The following is a 22,573-nucleotide window of genomic DNA, read 5'->3' on the forward strand; positions in this document are numbered from 1 at the left end:
ATCCTTTTTTTTTTTTAAGATTTATTTAATTATTTATGCATACAAGAGCTGGGGTACAGGCCAGAGATGCAGGGGGTGAGAGGATTCACCAGAGACATAGTGGGGAACAGAGCAGGCAGAATGACTGAAGTACACTGCTGAGGGGAGCAGCAGGTGAGCCAGGAGAGGTCTCCTGTGCCACGTGGATAGCTCTCTGGCCAGGGATTGAACCTGTGCTGCAGTGGCTGCAGATAGCTTCAAAGGTTGTGTCTTAACCCCTTGTGCCACCAGGGAGGACCTAAAATATATTTTTCCTGCAGTCTTAGTTCACAGAAAAATTGAGTGGAAAGTACTGAGTCCCCATATATACACAGTCTCCCCCATAAATAAATTTAAAAAGCTGCTTTTTAAATTTATTCAATTACATTATCCAATTACCAAAGACTTCCTCAGGTGTCAATTTGGTCTTTATAGAAAGGGGTGATAACATTTTCTGGGATCCATTTCCTAGGGCTATTTTTTTTTTTTAGATTTTATTTATTTATTTTTTATTTATGCATACAAGAGCTGGGGTACAGGCCAGAGGTGTGGGGGGTGAGAGGATTCACCACAGACTGAGTGGGGAACAGAACAGGCAGATTGACCAAAGTGCACTGCTGAGGGGAGCAGTGGGCGAGCCAGGAGAGGTCTGCTGCACCATGTGTGTAGCTCTCTGACTGGCCAGGGATTGAACTTATGCTGCAGTGGCTGCGGAGAGCTTCATAGGTTGCATCTTAACCCCTTGCGCCACCAGGGAGGCCCCCATTTCCTAGGTTTTTAGTAGAAAACAAAGCATGTAAAACTACTTCTTCACATTTGGTTTTAAAAGAATATTGAATGAGAGAACTAAATTAATTATGATGATGGTGTTTCTTCTATAAGAAGTATTTAGCCAATTTTCTACGAAGTTTATATAAACCCAGAATTGCTTTATCATTAGTGCATCATCTGCAATTAGAGCATTTTATGCCGCCCAAATACAAGAGCTATAATTTGTAAGAAAACTATCTTGTAAAGGAAATAATAAGAATCATGAAGGAACAAAAGCTTTTTATTGTACGAAATATATCTAAGGGTTTAAGAAACTGTTAAGATATAGCCCATTAACTTATTAGCCAGATATCAGTTCATCTTTAGGACTCAAGTACTTAATATATTTTAGACAATTATAGAGAATGAAGGTAGAAAAGAACAGCACTGGCTTTAGCTATTATTTCATTTGATGGATAAAAGTTATAAAAGGCACATAGTGAGGCCTGCTTTGCTCACATCTCTTTACTTCCCATGGTGCACATATGTTACATGACCTCTGCTAGCATCCTCAGTTTTATCCTATCTTATGATTATTAATGGAGGAGTCAGCAGGATCGACATTGAGGGAATAAAAACGGAAGGAATACAAAAGTTGAAGGTGTACTCAAGGGGCTATAAAACACCTGCACAGATGACCATTTTGGGAACTGGTGGCACATCCTGCCCTCGAGTGTCACTGCAGCTTTGGGAAGTCCTCTCTTTTCACTGCTCTCCCTTCTTCAAAGGAAAACCCATGCAGACTTGACTGGTCCTCAGAGGAACTTGCTGAGACCTGTGATATAAAGAATATGTTTTTTTTTAAAGATTTATTTCTTTATACAAGAATCGGGGTATAGGCCAGATGCGCGGGAGGGTGAGAGGATTCAGCAAAGACAGAGCGGGGAGCAGAACACTGCTGAGGGGAGCAGTGGGTGAGACAGGAGAGGTCTGCACGGCCGGGGATTGAACCGGTGCTGCAGAGGCTGCAGACAGCTCCACAGCGTGACGCTCAACCACCTGTGCCACCAGGGGAGGCCCTAAAGAATATATTATTTTAAAATGATATGAATAAAAGTGGAATCTTTAATTTTCTTTGTGCAACTTGACTAAATCTGCAGCTTGTGATTATATGAAAAAGAAACATGCAAGAAAAATGTTCAAAATTGAATTTTGTTTTAAAAAAGAAACTCAGATGTGTTTCTCGTCCAGTATGGGTAAAGTTGATTGAAAAAGTAAATTGTTGGATTTTGTTATTGGTCAAATATTTTTGAAAATTCAAAGTAACTGAGTTTTTCAAGCATGGCTCTGAGTGCTTAAAATAATTTTGCTTCTATTACATCACATTCTATGTGCTTGTCAATGTCTCTACTAAAATTAATGAATTGTCATAGGAATTCTTATATATTAGAGGTTGATGTATGTTGTAAAAAATGGGAAAAAACTTTCTATAAGAAATGACATTGCATTGACTGCTACTAAAATCCATGCAAGTGATCTAAATGCTATTTTTTTTTTGTATTGGCAGGTTTTAAATCCATTCTATGTATTCCAAGCATTCACCCTAACTTTGTGGCTGTCTCAAGGTTACATAGAATATTCTGTGGCCATCATCATCTTGTCTGTTTTATCTATTATTTTAAGTGTGTACGATTTGCGACAGGTAAGAGCTGAAATCTCAGTTGTTTTCTTTTTAGCTTCTGGCTGATCTACAAATGGAACCTATTGAGTTTCCACTGAGAACAAAGAATAGCTTTGTTAAACATAAGTCATAACAAAACAAAAAGCAGGTGGGTTTCAGAAATACCAGGTAGAGTTAAGCATTGTAACAAATGATGATTATCAATGGAAGACTATGTCTAGAAGGACTTTGAGGCTGTGTCTAGTATGTGAGAAAGAATGCTCTCATGGATTATTGATGGCAGCCATCGTTTTAGAATGAGGGGCAGCGTCTAACTATGCCTATTAGTCAAGCCTCTTTCAGTGAGCAGTGACAAAAACCCAATTTGAGCTAAGTTAAGCAACTCACATAAGCAATTTCAGGGTTGTTTTTACTCTGGGCATGGATGAATCCAAGTACTCAAACAGTGATTAGGAATCTGTCTCTCTCTATCTCTTAACCCTGCTTTATTACAGTGTTCCTGAAAGTGTGGTCTAGGGACTGAGCTGCAAGCTATTCATTATCTGCTGGTGATGTAATAAGTACTATTGAACTTGAGAGTAGGGATTTATTTATAAATTTGTATAGTGATTTGAAATTGTAAAACTATCCAAGCAAGATCACTTCTCCAGTAATTACAGTTTGAGGAAAAAATGTTCTATTATAAACAGTCTTTACATTCAAAGAAAGCGTTCATTGTGGCATAGATGGACATGGCAGCTCAGGCATAGTTTCCCTTCAGGGCCCACAATCTCAGATGAAGAGCTAGACCTTCTCTGTACTAATCAGGATCTCCCAAATATCAATATCTCCCAAAGGATTCTGGGTGGGCCAGCTAGAAGCGAAAGATGGCCCACATGCTTTCATCTGTCTCCAAACCCTGTTTCTTTAGGCTTTTTTAATTCAGTATTTCAATATGTGTTCCTTCATGCTGTAAGATGTGCTATTTTATTTCTTCTTGTACTTAAATGTTGTCCCATTGTGGGCTCCAGTTTAGCTTTCAGTAGATGCTTCATCTATTTTTCATGCAAGCACTGTTTTAATCAGAGCACAGTTTTAAGAAAGTCACATTTCTTCATACACCTAAAGCCCTTCTGAGGCTATCCTGCTAATTCTTAGACTCTTTGTCATGCAAACCCTTTCTCATTCATGATAGTGAGTTCATAGTTCATAATCATTCTCCCTTATCATCATTGTTCCTCTTATAGCTATACAAAATTTTCCTTTAAAAAATTAGTCTTATAAATGATAAAGTAATACATTCTGAAAGAGAATTTAGCAGGATATTACTTATACCTCCACAGTCTCACTAAGTCTCAGTTCTGCACAGTATCTTTCTAGAAGATATTCTGCCACTTTGCTTAAGACCTATGTGACTGAATCAAGAGGCAACCTTAAAAAAGATGTCTCAGTGCACGGGGGTATATATTTTAAAACTTGACTGTACAGTTTTTTAGACACAGGAGAAATGGCACTTGGGTCCTTCTGTCCACTCTACTGAACTGTTGAACCATCTAGTGTCAAACTTCATCCTTAATCCAGAGGAATCTCAAACACTTGGGAGCTTGTTCCAGACCCTAGAACATGTTTGCAATAGAGTCAGGTTTCTGGCTCCCATAAAATGACATATACTATCCATGTCATCATTTAAAACTCAGGTATATCTTTCTTTAAGGAAACCCAGGTGAAATATAGGAATCCCTGTGTACATATTAGGGGAAGGACTATAGAATAAAAATTTAAGTTTGATTTTATACTCTACAGGGCAATGTTTCAGTAAAAGAATTTACTTAGGAGTCCTGAGTTCCTGACCTATTAAATAAAAATATCCAGGATAATAATAGTAAGCTGTACTTTTAGCAGTTTCCTCACAGGTGATTTCTATGCATTCTAAAGGCTTAATTGATAATGTTCTAGAGGAATCCACCAAAAGGCAAATTCAAACACCAAGATCTTAGCACAGCTCTTTATTAATGTCTTCATTGGTTGAACTTTTTTTTTCACATTTTTTTGTTATAGGGCAACCTTCAAGGGAAATGGGATGTGTGTGTATATATATATTTTATACACACACACACACACACATATATATATATATATATATATATATATACCTTTATGATTTCTGGGTTTCCTGTTTTGTTTAGAAATATAAAGATCTCTTATAACTAGATACACCATGTTTTTTCTACTTAAAATTTTATTAATATTTATTTTAAATGCTAAATGGAACTTAAACATTCAGTTTCTGCATTTTAACAGAATCTCTAATTGCCTATATGCAAATCTGTGACTGATTTGGAACTGAGAACTTGATGGTAGTGTTGCAAAAGATTTCTTTAAAGAAAAGAATAAAAACCAGAGGATAGACACTAATTCCATTAGCAGACAGTATTTATTAATAAAAACTCATCTGGCCTAACCTGTAAAGCATCTTGTAACACTATACAAAATGGGCCAGTTTCTGGGAACAGTATTCTTGCAATTTAAATTACAAAATCCTCAAAAGTCAATATTTGTGTAGCACTTTACACTTTGCAGTGGACTCCCACATCCATTAGGGATGTGCCGGTGTGGGGCACACCATAAAATGACGCTGTAAAATGACACACAGGCCATTAGTCCACCCTCCCTTCACTGCAGAGGTAGGTGAAGTGAGCCTGCCCGCACTCTCCCAGGAGCAGTGGCTGCAGACCTCAGCCCCAGTGACCTGGCTCCAAGTCAAGTACTAAGAGGCATCTCAAAGTAGCTTCTTTGAGCAATAATGATTGTTTGCAGCAATAATGAGCTTCTTTGCAGAAGTAATGATTGTTTGATAGTTTTATAATAAAAAGCAGATTTTTGGAAAGGTGTTGGCAGGAATGAAAGAAGCATCTACTGCTAATATCTAAATCGTCGCTCACCATTTTACTGAAATTAAGAAGCTAATAAATACATGCTTTTGAAAATTATCAGAAGGGAGATGTCGGCAGTAGTGGATTAAATTATTTTCCTGCATCTACTCCAGCCCCAAATTGTGCTTTACAAAGAGACCTTACCTTACAGAAGCTAAGAAACACCCTGTTGTTGTCCCTTTCTAACAAATTTGGGGCAATTATGAGCAAAAACCTTGGTACTCAGTTGTATTTACATTGAATTGTATTGCATACTCCATTGCTGGCTCCACAAGTTGCTGCTCAGAATGGCACTGAGTATCCATTCCATAGTGCTTTGCCTTCAGTCATGATTGAGTCAGGCTCAGGAGACACCTGAGTTAATGCCCTCATTACTCATCTCTGGAGGAAATCCAGCCACAGCAAACACAAGGACATAGAGCAACAGATGCCGAATAATAACAATATGCAAATTAGTCTTGGAAACGGATCCTAGTTCCACTGCACAGGGACTAGAGAAACCAGAGGGCCTAGTGAAAATCAGGCATTGAGCTTCAAAATCATGGCATCACAACACTTGCTTTCTCCTAGCTGACTGGTTGTCATAGAAACCCATGTTTGTAGAGTTTCTGAGTTCATTAGCTCAAAGTGGCTGCTCACATTATCCTACTCCAGTGTTGCTGGAAGAAGTAGGATAATTCAGTTCCATTAAAATGATATTTTCTGAGAACCTTCTATATGATAAACTTGGGGGGATACATAGATATATGTATGATCCCTTTCTTCTTTAAATGACCTGATTCCAGGGGCAGACCTGACAAGTAGACCAATAACTGATGGAATGTGATCAGTACAATAATACAGGTGAAATCAGAGACAGCAATTCGTTCCTCCTGGGATATTGGGGACTTATGCAGTGGAGGTGACTTTTGAGCAGGGTTTTATGTGAAGGATTAGAAAGAGTTTGCTAGTAGAAAACTGGGTGAATATTCTGGGGAATAGCCTGAGCAAAGGCATTGAAGGTTACCCAGAATGCTAAGTCTGGAAAACAAATCCAGTGCTATACTATAATGAGTTTTGAGAATTACAGTCAAGCATTATTAACTCATCTTTTACCACTTCCAAATGTGTTCATTATCACCCTCCTAAGCTAGGTTGAGGTTATTATGGCATTGATTCAAGGAGTTTACTAAGTAAGAAAACAACTTAAAGAATTTTATTAAAAAAATAAAGGGTATTTATCTTCTTGAAGGAAACAGCGATCTTCAAGCACTTTAGGAAAACATGTTCAATAATAGAAAATGTTGTAGAGCAGATGAACCTGGGTTTGATTGTTGATCACAACACTTAGTAAAGAAATGATTGTGGCAGGTTACTTTAAAGTTTTCAAGTTCTTTTTAGTTTTGTTTTTTCTCTGAACATTGAAGGTAATATTTTCACCACAGAGTTATTTTGAGGATTAAAAAAAACAAACACTATATCTCAAGTGCCTACAACTGTGCCTGGCACATAGTAGCTGCCTAATTTCTAAAGCTATTTAAAAAAATAATAATAATTTGAGTCTTTCCTATGCCCAGAGCATTTCTTCTATGACAGTTGAGGTTTATGAATCAATTTCTGATGTGCAAAATAAATCAGTATCATACTGTTGTAGAGCATGATGGGAACTGGAAATAATCCAATTTATTCATTGTCACCTCTTTATAGAAGAAGCAACTTACATGGTAAAATATCTTATGGATGGGGTATGTGATGAGCTTGTGGGTAAGCCTTACCCACAACTCAGGAATGCTGAGTGAATCCAGTGTTCTTGCTATAGAACCATAGCTGATTATCTTACTATTACCAAATATTAAAATGCCCCCCAAAGGCAAGTCTCAGGAAGTCAAGCTAGCACTTCCTGAACAATGTATGTGTACCCAAAAGTGATATCATATCTTCCCCTTAATTGGTCCAAATGATTGAAATTTAGTTTCTCATGCAAAACTGAAGTAAATACCATATTGTTCTATATAAATATTAACACTGAGTTCATTATGTTCTATCAAGAGAAAAGTTGCATAATTGTGTGTAATGCTTGTCTTAGTTTGGTGACATTTGTAACATGAAAAACCATCAACAAAACAGATAAATATAATTTACTCTAAAATCTAGAGAAAAATTTTATATCTGTGTTAGATGAAGCTGTGTTCAAGAACTATTGACAGTATCTTCTGTTTAGAAGTATTCAGGTAACTGGCATCTGTAAGGATGCAAGAGGTCTCCCTTCAGGTGATGGTGCCCCTGAAAGTTAGTATGGGACCTGTGTGGACAAAATCCCCTCTCATTGCTGCCTTCCTGTCTTTGATTTATCCTAGGAGAGGTGCTTCCATTTTCTTTGAACTACACCTCCAGAGAATCTTTCCATTTGATATACTCAGACAACTGCTTTTCTGACCATAACTTTCTTAATAATCACCAACACTCATTGGGGTTTTCCCTAGTAATGAGTACTACACAAGAATTCAATAAGATAAGCATTAACTAACTAAAAACAACCCTGTAAATTGCATACTGTTAGTATTTCCACTTTCTGATGAGGAGAAAGGATTTAGGCTACAGAACTTGTCAGTGGTAGCACCAAGATTCCAAACAGAGCAGCAACACTCCAGCCTGTATCCTTATCTAATATGAAAACCCAGCAGTTTGTAAATGAGGGGAATGATTGTCCCACATACAACCAAAGTACAGCCTAAATATTGATAGGCTTTTACATGGACAACCATTTACAGATCAAGGTCAACTTCATTGTTTCACAGACAGGAAAACAGAGGCACAAAGTGGGGAAATAAACTGTTTGTGGTCTCACTCTTCTGTCCCAGTCTGATGGTACCTCTTTAAGAAGTAAAGGCTTGGTTGCTTGGCTAAAGTCTTTGGGGGCCAGTGACTGTGCATTTTTTTGTCTAGAACTGAAATCTTTTTTAAACTGATGAGCATATTTGCTGCTGTAGGTAGTGGGGTTGGGGCAGGGAAGAGAAGAGAAGCATCAAAACTGGAACTTGAGTCTGCCTAGAGTTGTTTTGGCTGTGACAGCAGGCTTGGCAGGTACTGTATGGATATCATGTGGTTTTCAAATTATGCACCCTCTGAAATTTAAACATTGTCTTTAAATTTATAGCAATCAGTTAAGCTACACAACTTAGTGGAGGATCACAACAAAGTCCAGGTTATGATCATCGTAAAAAGCAAAGGTAAGTGATATGCCCTGCCATCTTCAGCATCCTAGTATTTAAGGGTGGAATCAGTCATATCTGTATTGGTTGTAAGTCAAGAAGAAAATGTCTTCTTGAACTTAGATCTGGGGCTAAGGTTAGACAAACAAAGCATCTAAGATGTATCAGGAGGCAAGGTCATGTGCACATTAATCTGCACTCTAGGGCGGATCAACATGTTCTTGAGAATGTGTACCTTATTGAATTTCGCACTTAGCTGCCTCTCGTGCTTCATTTTGTCCTAGTCTTGAAAAAACTGTACCTACTCAATATCAAGGTTACTTCATATTCCCTCTACCCTCCAGGTAGCACTCATTTGAATGTTACTCTGTATCCCTTCTTAAGGTGTTTTGATATTCCCAACTAACAGTCCCAAACTGAACTTGCAGGATAGATTTTGATCTGCTATCTGGAACCTAGGCCTGGGGGAGGCTTGTAGATGGCTGGCTGGACACCTGTCATTTGCTCTGAGTTAGATGAAGGATGGTCATTGCTCTCTGACAGCAGTGAGGAGCTATACTCCAGGGCAGTAGAAGCTGCCTGGGTAGTTACAATAGGCCTAGTGCAAGGACAAAGTGTGTCACAGTAGAGGGAGCAGTAGCAAAGGAACACTCCTCTCGCCAACTCTCTGGAGTGTCTTCTGTGGGTAGAACATTATCCCTGGTACTAGTATAGCAGTGGGATTTTTTTTTTTAAGATTTATTTATGCATGCAAGAGCTGGGGTACAGGCCAGAGATGCAGGGGGTGAGAGGATTCACTAGAGACAGAGTGGGAAACAGAACAGACGACTGACTGAAATACACTGCTGAGGAGAGCAGCGGACCAGACAGGAGAGGTCTGCCTCGCCATGTGGGTTGCTCCCTGGCCAGCCAGGGATCAAACTCATGCTGCAGAGGCTGTGGATTGCTTCATAGTACAGTGCTTAACCCCTTACACCACCAGGGAAGCCCAGCAGTGGGATCTTGCTGATCTAAAGCTTTGTTATGGCTGTAATCCTTGTTCTCTGGAAGTTTGCAACTGAGAGAAAAGATGAGTCAACAGAGTGGCTTTTGGCAAAGGATTGCTCACAGTTCTCAGTCTCATTCCTTTTTAAGTTAAGGAAAAGATCACCTAGTCATGGACACTTTACTGTTGTATAGGTTTGCAGGAGCTGGAATCCCGTCTTTTGGTTCCCGGAGACATTCTTACACTTCCAGGAAAATTGTCGTTGCCTTGTGATGCGATTCTGATTGATGGCAGCTGTGTGGTGAATGAAGGCATGCTCACAGGTAGGCCTTTGTCCCAGAGTGTCCTCTCTCCTGTACAACATGAGGCAAATGTTAACAAAGCACATCAAAATATACTTACCTTGTTTAGACCACGCCCCTGCTGAGATATTGAGGGAGACACATCCAGGCTATTCATGAAGATGGAGACTTAATATATATATATATATATATATATATAATGTTTAACAATATAAGAATTAAGCCATGATAAATATGAAACTGGAAGTCAAGTCTAATGCAATATGCAATCAGTTACTTGTCCGATGGTTAGGTCAAAATGATGCTTTGAGTGGAGAAGAGTGTGAGAGTGTGATACAAATTCATCATAAATATGAGAATGTCTATACACACATCAAGCAGAACGCTACTTAAAGATACCAACTCCAACTATTGGCAAGCCACAGAGATTTATCTAACCCTGAGTTCTATAGATAGATTTTACTGGAAAGAGATTGAGTTGAACCTTTGAGCAACAACTGTAAGAGTTCTGTTCTTTAGAATTTTATCTCCAGTGGGCCTCACCGAACAAAAAAACAGTTTTCTAGTAATGGTGTGAGCTGTCCTTACTCTCATTTGTATTCTGTGATGTCCATGTAAATTTGTATTTGTGTAAATTTGTGTAATAGATATAGATATAAAGCCACTAAGAGTACTACAATTAAATTCTGACACTGACTTTTTGTGTTAATGTCACACTTCACAGGGACATTCTCCCACCCCCCAAAAATTTTTTGTGTCATTAATAAGCGCTATTTATAAAATGTACTTTAGGCTAAATAAATGCATAAAACATAATGAGAAACGAGACTCTACAGCAATACAAAAATAGAAGTTATTTGTCTGTTGTGCTTGCAGATTGTTGTATTTTCCTGTTTCCAAATGGTGAAAAGATGGGAAAAAACATAAACACACAAAACTTTTCAACATCACCTAAATGTAAAGAGAGTCATTATCTATTCCTAAATTGTTCAACACAAGCAGATTTCACATTAAAAATGAGTCTGCTTAATTTAAAATTGAGACAAGAAAATGTAGTAAACATAAATATGTTCAGTATAATTACAAAATACTCCTTTAATGTGTTGAAATCTAACTGCCTTATAATGATAGAGATGAGGATTTGCATACTGATCACATTTTTCATCCAGAATGTTTCCATAGTACCCTGTGTACGAAATGCAAGCCCAGAAAAAACTGTCCTCATGCAAAGGCTTACTATCTCCCATCCCCAACAATCTACTGAAGAAGAACTTCTCTCACTGGCAACAGAGAACAAGGCCACCAGAAGACAAGGAAGGACACATAGCAATGTTTATCCCCCCAGTTCTATTGACGTGGGTATACACCCTTTTCTTGATTCTCAGGAAGACTCAGATAGTTACAGATAAGGGGAAATGGCCAACAGTGCTGTCATCCATCTAATGTGCAGAATTGACCTGAAATAACCAAGGCATTTGCCAGCATCTCTTCTGGCAAATATAAAGTCACCCAGACATCATTTCTCATTTATCTCTCTACTTCTAGGACTGCTTACTTCTGTCCTCACACTCAATGTCTTGAGCATTCTCATCTATCTTTAGTACTCAGAACATGCCATTCTCTTTCTCTCAGGTCTTTCAAGAACACTTTCTTCTCCTCTTAATCTGGGGGGCAGGAGGGAGGGTTGTACTCTTCTTTCAAGTTGTCAATTGTTAATTGCTCAGCAAATTTTTCCTGATCCTGTTCAGGTTATGTCTGTAGCTCACCTAGTACTACTACTAACTTCTGCACCTTACTGTATCTTAATTACTTATTATATCCCGTGCACTATATTATATATTTCTACTCATTCCCTGAGCTTTATTAGGGCAGAATTTGTCAGTCTTATTCATTATTATATTCCCAGCACCTAGAACGGTACCTGACACAGAACAAACACAAATATTTGTTGAATGAATGAATGAAGGGGAGGATAAATGAGTGAATGACAGGGAGATAATAACTGTACTCATGCTATACAGAGCCTTCATTGCCTAGAATAGTGTTGGGTATAATGAGCACTCAGGAATGAGTAAGTGACAACTCTTCTAAAATGGACAGCATTTTAAATTTTACCAAGCCATATAGGTTAGATTTGGGAAACTAGGTGGATCGTAAATAATTCTTTGAAATATAATCATGGTTATCACTCTTTGTATTGCCAGCATTCCTAAAAAACCCCTAACTCATCAAATAAGCATTAAGATTAATTAGCTGGGGCCTCCCCGGTGGCGCAGCGGTTGAGCGCTGGGTTGCGAAGCTGCCTGCAGCCTCTGCAGCCGGTTCGATCCCCGGCTGCTCCCCGGCCACCGGAGTAGGGTCCCACATGGCGAGCAGACCTCTCCTGCCGCCCGCTGCTCCCCTCAGCAGTGTACTTTGGTCCTTCTGCCTGCTCTGCTCCCCGCTCTGGCTCTGGTGAATTCTCTCACCCTCCCGCGCTTCTGACTGTACCCAGTGCATGTATAAACCAAACAAACAAACAAATAATAAATAAATAAATAAATAAGACATGCCTCTAGGGAAAAAAAAAAAACAGATTAATTAGCTGTGGCTTGTATACTTCTTTGAAATTGCCACACACTTGCTTTAAATAACTTTCTGAGTTCACACAGAATCAACAAAACACAATCTTCTTTAGGAGAAAGTATTCCTGTTACAAAGACACCATTGCCCCATACGGAGAATACCAGTTCCTGGAAATCCCACAGCTTGGAGGACTATCGGAAACACATTCTTTTCTGTGGAACAGAAGTTATCCAGGTCAAGCCCTCTGGGCAGGGCCCAGTAAGAGCAGTTGTTCTGCAGACAGGTTAGTAGATTCCACTTGTGTAAATTTAGTCCATGATTGAGGTGGGAGAGTTGGATTAGGAAAATTTTGGATTATAGAGGTCACCACATTCCAGTAATAATAGTCACTCTCTTTTCTAATCAGACCCTTATTGGTCCAAGTTGTCACCATTTCCACTTGAATGGGTCATTTTCAATGTCTTTGTGTATAATGAAGTAGATACAGGAATGAAGTACAGTTTCCTCAGAAGCAAAACACTATTCTTGTTTTTTTATTTTTCTACAAGTTTCTTCCTTTTTCTTTCTACACCCACTCTAAGTGATTTCCAAGAAAACAGCTTCAACCGCTATTATTGAAGATTTTTTTCTTTTCAAAGAGTTGCTGGGTACCTCCACCTACATATACTTCAAAATCTAAAAGCAAATTCATCTTCCTCTATTGCCTCTTTCTGTTAACACAATCACCACCTAGCTGCTCTCTTCTTGTCATTTCACCTCCTCATTCTCTCCCATACTAAGTGGGGTGCCACATCCTGTAGATTCCACAAATACCTACTGAGTCCTCTCTCCTTCATCTCTTGGTTGGTGTTTTGTCCATATCTTCATCATCTCCTGCCTAAACTATTACAACAGTAATATTTTTTAATGGGTCTCTTTCAACTTTTGCCCCAACCTTTCCTCAATCTGTCACCCAACTCACATTTCTAAAACACAGCTTAGAGCAGTTCATATACGCCATGCTCTAAAAGTTTTCATGACTACACACATTAATCCCAATCTTTCACATGACATTGCATGACAACTTCCATAATCACCCCAGCAATCTGTATTAATTCTAAACTCTGTTTCTGCCACTGTGGTATCTTCCATGAAGCACTTTAGTCCACGAAGCACTGATTGACAAGAGATTGAGCAGGGATAAGTGAATGTATTTATTGTTCCTGGTGACTTGTAAGAACAATAAATGTAATTACGATTTAGGTCACAACAATGCTATCTTCATTACATACTAAAATAATCCTATTTACTAAAACTTAATACAGACCATTTTTGGAAACTGTAATAAGGGCTGTTATTCCATTTGTGATTATTTCATGTAGGTTACAACACAGCAAAAGGGGACTTGGTGAGATCCATCCTCTACCCTCGGCCTCTGAACTTCAAACTCTATAGTGATGCCTTCAAGTTCATAGTGTTCTTGGCTTGCCTGGGAGTCATGGGCTTTTTCTATGCTCTTGGTGTATATATGTACCATGGAGTAAGTATCAGGGGAGACACCTAAGCCCAAATAGCCTCAGGAAACACGTGTTTTACAAGCCAGATAAGATGGTGAGAATTTAGTCAATTAGATAGCAGAGTAGGAAGGGTATGCTAACTTGAGGGAACAAAACCCAGAGGAAGAACTGCAAGTGGCTCTTCTGGAACTTATCAGAAATGGCCAGGTTCTGCTTCCTGTCATTATACATGACAATGAGCAGTGTCAGGAATTCAATCTATAAAAAGTGCTTTACTTTCCATTGAGAGAACAGAGGGCATAACATTCTGAGGAAACCATGCTGACATCTCATCTCAAGCTAGCTTTCTTATAATGAGTTAAAAAAAAGTCAGTTAGTCATAAGCAAATAGCCCACCAGAACAGTCCATTGCAGTTGATGATTTTGGTATTCTTCATGTTCAGCCTCCAGGTTGCCTTGACCCTGGTACATACTGACCTGCTGATCCTGGTTAATTTGTGGGGGTGTCAATGTCCAACACTCTTTCAGGCATCACTGGGGCAGGTGTCTCAGTTCAGAGCAAGAGTTTTAGTTTAAAGAAAACAGGCCACTAGTTATATAGTGTGTACCTGCAGCCTGTGCTACTGTATGAGGTGCCCTTCTCTTCCTCCCAAGCCCCTCATCAGAACCAGCAGCAATTGAGAGAGAAGTCTAACAAGGTAGAGATAGAGCTGATTATAGGAAATGTTGAATGGCATGCCTGGAAGTTTAGGCTGTTTGGGGATATTTGAGTGTGTTTGAGAGTATTGAGTATGTCCAGTATACACAACATACCATAAAGTCAATGAATTGCCTGTGTGTTGTGGTTGTATTTTGGAATGAAATTAAATGTACACTTTTACAGAGCTGTGTCCACATTTCCCTTTTTGGCTTCTGAGTGTCTGTTTTTATTTGGACCTCTCCTCTTAGTAGTTGTAAAGGGTTGAAGAGGGAAAGATTGTCCCTAATGTTCTCTGAGAACTTTTGTGGTCCTGAAACCCGAGCTGTTGTGAACCATGCAGGATCTTTTGTAAGACGTGCTGGGATCTTAACAGTGTGGGCTTGGAGAAAAAAGAAAAAAATTGTAAATAAGAGGGCCAAACATAGTTATAAACTGGGTGTGGATGGGCTAATTGCAATCCCCAAATTGGTGGCATCAATATATTCTGTGTATTGCTGGTGGGAGAGGGGAAAGTGGGGGGAGGTGAGTTATTGGTGAGAAAAGATAGTCACAAGAATGCCTTGGCAATGCACATACTCAAACTTGAGCTCTGAGTAGTCATTTCAGTCAAATAACACCCCAGGGAGGATTTCTAAAGCAAGGGCAAATGAAGCCAGACTATATTGGCAAAAGTAGAATGGACTCTGGAAAGTGCAAGGTAGAATATCAAAGCCAGCTAGCCTGGAATTTGAAACAGTGAGCCAATTTCATCTGGAGAGCAGGAAGAACCTGAATGAAATCAAGCACAGGGCCCTCTTCTATGGACCAGGAAGCCCCTGACAGTGGCCAGGAATGAAGGCTTCTTGGCCAGTACTCAATAGCCAATGCACATCAAAGGAGCCAGACTAACAATCTCAGAACTTGCAGTCTTGTGGGTCAGAACCTGTAGCTCTTTGGCTGCCTCTATCTGCATTGAATTGGGCTTACGTAGGGCTCAGGGTCAAAACCCCTCTCTGGTTATGGTTGGAAAAAGCAGGAAATGACGGATTTTGGGATAAACTGAGATTAGGCCAAAGATGCATCTAATACCATCGTTACTGAACTTGTATCAGTGTTACCAGTATTCAAAAGAGGACTTTAAGTCTGACCTTATGGTTAATTCCATAAACACGTAGGCAGAGATGTAGAGGATGGACTCATTAATATGCAGAGCATGTGGATAATAAAACAAGGAACGCTGTTTGCATTTTGTTCTGGGCCCCACATTCTGAGCTTTGTGAATCACTGGGGACCGGCCAGGGACTCGGACTCCTGGGGAAAGACTTGATAGTATAACAACCCTGGAGGTGGACTAATGAGGGGCCAGAGCCTCAGGCCAAATATCATTTGGCTTTGGAAAAGTTATTTAATAATTTAACTATCTCCTTATCTGTGAAGTAGAGAATATAATAGTATTTAATTATAAGGTTGTAGTGAGGAGTAACCAAATAAAGCATGTAGCCTAAGACATGCCTGTTCTGGAGCACACTGTCCTGCAAGAGCAGGCTGTTTATGGTTGACTTTCCAGTGGCAAATAATACAGGCGAGATGGTGGCAGAATGTAGCTCAAAGCTTTATCGGGTCACCATTCATTCCACAGTGCTGAGCACTTTCTAGGTATCAGGAAATGTGCTGGATTCTGTATTGAGAGCTGAGTAAGATGAATGTAAAGATGGCTCCAAAGATAAATGGACCACAGCTGCATCTCTCAGGGAGCTTGTGGATGGGGTGGGGAGGGGGGTCAACGAGAGACTAACCAACAGTCAAACCTCTGTGTGAAATGTTACAACTCAAGACTAGTTTCAGTGCCCTGGGAGTCCACAGAAGGTGTGGAAGTATGACGAGGGGGATGGGATGGATGTTTTGGATGGAGAGAGCACCAATTAGAGAGAAACAGAGCTAGAAAAGGCGAGGGTGGCTGTAGCAGAGACAAGTTGTTCATCCGTGGGTGAAGCCAAGGGAATGCATGGCCCTAGCAAGAGAGTGACACACCAGGAATATTTGGAGCTTCTAGGGCTCCTGTGGTGATGAAGGAAATGGTGCCAGGGAGGGTACCAGCTTGCTCTATGAGGCTAACCTTGATGTCTCTCCCTCTCCAGGTCCCTCCAAAGGACACAGCAACCATGGCCCTGCTCCTCCTCACTGTGACCGTCCCTCCTGTGCTGCCCGCTGCCCTGACCACGGGCATCGTGTATGCGCAAAGGAGGCTGAAGAAAAAGAAAATCTTCTGTATCTCCCCACAAAGAATCAATATGTGTGGGCAGATAAACCTTGTGTGCTTTGACAAAGTATGGTCTGAACTTTCCAGGTTGGAGGTTACTGATCTCAGGGCACAGCAGAGCTGGGAAGGGCCTTGGGGAAGGTCTGGTCCAGCAGCCTCATTTTACAGATAGGAGCCCTGAGGCCCCAGCGGGTCACAGAGTGAGCTTTACTGAGTCCTGAGGAAGTGGGTGGGCTATCATATCATGAATTTCTTTCCTGTGGCATTTAATATTTTTTGAGGCTGTTTTGGATTTCAAAACAATCTCTTACTGTAATAACTTCATTTGGACTGGCTCTTTCAGGCAAAAAATATAAGGATGTTTCTGTTCCCTGAAGTGCTTTGTCCTGTGCTTAAGCGAACATATTTCTTTCTCCTCTGCTGCTTCTTTTAAGGAAAGGGAGGAAGTAAACAATGCCTGTATCTATAAATGGCCCCTCATTTCTCCTTTGCTCCCCAAATGTCAGGATTAGGGAAGATTCTGTCTGCTCAGAGTCCTGAAAAGGTGGCAGAGAGGATTTTGTTCAGATGGGGAGGACTGCTGCTGATGGATGGGCCCTGAGACTCCTCCTGGTGGCTCTCCCATGGGGACCTGGAGGGAATTCAGCTTGGTCATCTGTTGTTGGGACACTCCCTCCAGGTAGGTAGGCCAGCATAGTCACTGTAGGGGCTGTGATGCAGACAGTATGGCTAGGCCTCAAAATGTCTTTAGTTCTATTGCATTTGAAAAACTAAACCCACACAGGCAGAAAGGCCCACTCATGAGATACTGCAGGTTGTTGAGGAGGTTACAGTTTAGCTAACAAAGCAGATAAAACTGAAGTGTAGACAGTGATAATGGCAGCCCAGACATGTGAGCAAAGCATGGCAGTGCGGTCACCTGTCACAAGCAGGGGTCACCTGTGAATGGTGGTTTCAATTGTTCTGTAGAAGGTGAGCAGTTCAGGAGCACAGGGATGCTAGGGCCATAGCATGTGGAGAACAGAACAAGGGGTCTGGAGAGAAGGTAGCTATTTTGTAAGAAATATGGTTGGAGAGGATTCCAATTGCTCAGGGCCTGATATGTCAAGGTGAGAGGGGGACCCCTTGTCATGAAGGATAACAGGAGCCCTTATCACCCTCCTTTTTTGTGGTGCCTTTTATTTATTCCATCTGTGGGAAATGGTGAGAAGGGACTGTAGAGAAGTGGGGATGAAGCAGGAGGTTACCTGGGGACTGTGGAGGAGAAGATGGCTCCCTGTCCTAGACAGTGAGGGCAGGAAGGCGAGTGGAGGTGCCAGCTGGCAGTGGTATAGCTCTTAGGTTATTTGAGTTCAGTACTTTTGTTTTCTTGGCAAAGAAACTCAATCACCACTAGTCAGGAACTAGTAGGGTTAAATTAACAATAACTTCATTCTAGATTCAGGGCCAGATAACACCTTAGAAGCTTCCTGATAGGGATTCCCATTACTTGCCCAGCAGCTTCATGGGCACTTAGAACATAGGAGGGAGATTGCTTTATTTTTAATTTTTTAATTTTATATATTTTTTTACATCATTTTTCATTTTTGCACAATGTATGCATTTTCATCTTGGTTATAGTCCCCATACAATTCCCATCCCCCTTGTTTTGACCCTAATCCCTCCTCCCCTCTTACCCCCCTCAAGTGTGTGTCTGGTTTATAGTTGCTTGTTGATTTTGATTTTTACTTTATTATAATTAGGTTTTTTTCCTGGTCCCTTATTTAGGTTTTCTAAATTCCTGGTATGAGTGAGACCATCCTGTATTTTTCTTTTTCTTTCTGGCTTATTTCGCTGAGCATGATCCCTCCCAGCTCCATCCATGTTGCTGCAAATTGCATGAGTTAATCTTTTTGGATTGCTGAGTAATATTCCATTGTGTATATGTACCATATCTTCTTGATTCAGTCATCTATTTTTGGGCATTTGGGTTGTTTCCATAGCTTACCTATTGTAAATAGTGCTGCTCTAAACGTAGAAGTGCAGGTGCCCTTTTGAATTAATGTTTCTGTGTCCTTTGGGTAAATACCTAGGAATGGAATTGCTGGATTATGTGGAAGCTCCATCTTTAGCAGGTTGAGGAATCTCCACACAGCTTTACGTGGTGGTTGAGCCAGTTTGCACTCCCACCAGCAGTGCAGGAGGGTTCCTTTTTCTCCACATCCTCGCCAACATTTGTTGTTGCTATTTTTTTCAATATGTGCTATTCTCACTGGTGTAAGATGGTATCTCATTGTAGTTTTGATTTGCATTTCCCTGATTACAGGTGATGTTGAATTTTTTTTGTATGCTTATGGCCATTTGCATTTCCTCTTTGGAGAGTTTCTTTTTAGCTCCTCTGCCTATTTTTTGACAGGATTATTTACTTTATTTTTGTTGAGTCTCATCAGCTTTTTGTAGATTTTTGTGATCAATGTCATTAGTGTCATGTGCAAAAATTTTGTCCCAATTGGTGGGGTGTCTCTTTGTTTTGGTTACTGTTTTTTTTGCTGTACAGAAGCTCTTTAATTTGATGTAGTCTCAGCTGTTTATCTTTGCCTTCACTATTACTCCTTTGGGTGATGTGTAAAGATGTAATGATGTCTTTGAGGTGCATGTCATGTAATGTTTCGCCTATATTTCCTTCTATATATTTTATGATTTCAGGTCTTATGTCTAGTTCTTTATACCATTTAGAGTTGGTTTTTTTTTCCACATTTGCCTTTTATTTTTTAATTTATTCATTTTTTCTTACATCATTGTTCATTTTTGTGCAATATTTGATTTCTCCCCTCAGGTGTATTTCCCATAATTCTCCCACTACCACATCACCTGTGAACCATCACCTTAGTCCCTTGTGCTTTTCCTTCCCTATTTTTTGTTTTTTGAGGGGGAAGAAACATAACTTTTATTTATTTATTTTATTTTTATTTTAAATGTGAGGTTTATTTTCACAAAATTATATTAGTTTAACATCCACTGGGTCTAATATTGCTATTTTATTATTTTTTAATTTAAATTTTGTTTTTATATTCCCCATACAATTAAAACCCCCTTATTTTTATCCCAAGCCCTCCTTTCCCCACCCCCACCCCCCAACCCCCATAGAGTGTCTCTTGTTCATAGTTATTTGTTGATTTTGATATTTTCTTTCTTATAGTTATTCTTTTTCCTGGTACCTTATTTAAGTTTTCTAGATTCCTGCTATGAGTGAGACCATCCGGTGTTTTTCTTATTCTTTCTGGCTTATTTCGCTGAGCATAATCCCTTCCAGCACCATCCAAGTTGCTGCAAATTGCATGTGTTTATCTTTTTTGAATGCTGAGTAATATTCCATGGTGTATATGTACCACATCTTGATCCAGTCATCTATTTTTGGGCATTTGGGTTGTTTCCAAATCTTAGCTATTGTAAACAGTGCTGCTATAAACATGGGGTGCAGGTGCTCTTTGGAATTGATGTTTCTGTGTCCTTTGGGTAAATACCTAGGAGTAGAATTGCTGGATCATATGGAAGCTCTATGTTTAGTAGGTCAAGAAATCTCCACACAGCTCTCCATAGTGGTTGGACCAGTTTGCACTCCTACCAACAGTGTAGAGAGTTCCTTTTTCTCCACAACCTTGCCAACATTTGTTGTTGCTAGTTTTTTTTAATATGTGCCATTCTCACTGGTGTAAGATGGTATCTCATTGTAGTTTTGATTTGCATTTCCCTGATTACAAGTGATGTTGAACATTTTTTCATATGCCTGTTGGCCATTTGCATTTCCTCTTCAGAGAAATTTCTTTTTAGCTCTTCTGTCCATTTTTTGACTGGATTATTTTCTTTGTTTTTGTTGAGTCTTATCAGCTCTTTGTAGATTTTTGTGATTAGTCCTTTATCATTAGTGTTGTGTGCAAAAATGTTCTCCCAGTCAGTGGGGTTTCTCTTTGTTTTTGTTATTGTCTCTTTTGCTGTGCAGAAGCTCTTTAATTTGATGTAGTCCCAGCTGTTGATCTTTGCCTTCACTATCACTGCTTTGGGTGATGTGTCTGTAAAGATGTCTTTGATGTGCATATCATGTTGTGTTTCGCCTATAGTTCCTTCTATGTATTTTATGGTTTCAGATCTTATGTCTAGTTCTTTCATCCATTTTGAGTTGGTTTTTGTGCATGGTGTTAGGTAGTAGTCAAGCTTCATTCTTTTGCATGTAGCGACCCAGTTTTCCCAGCACCATTTATTGAACAAACTTTCTTAGCTCAATGTATATTCTTTGCTCCTTTGTCAAAGATTAGTTGATCATAAATATGTGGGTTTATTTCTGGATTTTCTATTCGAGTCCATTGGTCTCTGTGTCTGTTCTTGTTCCAATACCATGCAGTTTTGATGATTATGGCTTTGTAGTATAGTTTGAAGTCTGGGTGTATGATGCCTCCATTCCCTTCTTTTTTTTTCAGGAGAGCTTTGGCTGTTCAGGGTTTTTTGTGGTTCCATATGAATTTCATCAGTAATTGTTCTATTTCTTTGAAGAATGACATTGAAATTTTTATTGGAATAGCATTGAATCTGTAAATTGCTTTTGGTAGGATGGCCATTTTGATAATGTTTATTCTTCCAAATCATGAGCAGGGGATGCCTTTCCATTTCTTTGTGTGTTCTTTTATTTCTTTTAACAGTGTTTTATAGTTTTCTTTGTATAGGTTCTATACCTTTTTTGTTAGGTTTATTCCCAAGTATTTGATTTTTTTTTGTTTCAATAATAAAAGGGATGGTTTTCTTGATTTCTTCTTCTTCAGATTTATTGTTTGTGTATAGGAAGGCTACTGATTTTTGTGTGTTGATTTTGTATCCTGTTACTTTACTAAACTGATTTATTAGTTTGATTAGTTTTTCTGTGGAGTTTTTGGGATTCTCTATGTATATTATCATATCATCTGTGAATAGTGATAGTTTAACTTCTTCCTTCCCTACTTGGATTCCTTGTATATCTTTCTCTTGTCTTATTGCTCTGGCTAGGACTTCCAGTATTATATTGAAAAGATTCCTTTATTTCTAAAACTAATATTTCTAGAGGTTGTCACTTGAGTTTCCTTGTACAACTGTCTCCTCTTCCTCACCTGCTCCTTTGCTGGACTATTTGAGAAAGTGCTCCTCAGCATATTAACCAAACTCCATATGACACAGGGCCTATTACATACAAAGAACTCTTTATGGAGTATCTGAAAATTAAGAAATCTAATCCTGAATTTGACACAACTGTTCTCTGTGACTTTTTAAGATAAGAAGACTGAAACTAAAATTATCTCTGTTTTTCTCTAGCTTTCACTTTGTAAAACTTTACCAGCATGATGTTGGAATAAAGCACTCCACATTAATTCAACTTCCATCTAGTGGTATTTCCTTTTAGAAGACATTCACACTGGGCTTCTGAGTATGCATTTGTTCCCATATATATTTTGATTTGTGTTGATTTGTTTTAAATTCTTTGAGACCATTACTTTTTTTTTTTTTCTATTCATTTCAGTCTGGGCTAGTATTTATGCTAAGAACTTTTCTTTTTCTATCTTATTACCTTTAGAACCTCAGCTATAATTCAGTTTTCTTTCTATTTATGGTTGCTCTTATTGTATAAGGGTCATTTTCATGTAGAGAAATAACGTGGTCTCATTTCTGTTTTCCTACGGTATCATCTCTGTTTTCATGTTCAAAATATCGATGTTTAAGATCTAATCATCTG

At 39.2% G+C, this 22,573-nt stretch overlaps 1 protein-coding gene across 1 annotated transcript in view; it reads left to right on the forward strand.

The window, feature by feature from the left end:
* ATP13A5 (ATPase 13A5) overlaps positions 1-22,573 on the forward strand; it is a gene marked incomplete at both ends in the record, with an annotated part of 96,935 nt that overhangs the window by 27,741 nt on the left and 46,621 nt on the right. The window contains 6 exons of the mRNA XM_084232214.1: positions 2,336-2,470; positions 8,498-8,570; positions 9,732-9,860; positions 12,517-12,687; positions 13,766-13,923; positions 16,718-16,906. Of these exons, the coding sequence (XP_084088340.1) occupies positions 2,336-2,470; positions 8,498-8,570; positions 9,732-9,860; positions 12,517-12,687; positions 13,766-13,923; positions 16,718-16,906 (855 nt within the window). The remainder of the gene's footprint in view (positions 1-2,335; positions 2,471-8,497; positions 8,571-9,731; positions 9,861-12,516; positions 12,688-13,765; positions 13,924-16,717; positions 16,907-22,573) is intronic.

The sequence above is a fragment of the Talpa europaea genome (genome assembly GCF_964194135.1).
Source record: "Talpa europaea genome assembly, chromosome: 4".
Classification (NCBI taxonomy): domain Eukaryota; kingdom Metazoa; phylum Chordata; class Mammalia; order Eulipotyphla; family Talpidae; genus Talpa; species Talpa europaea.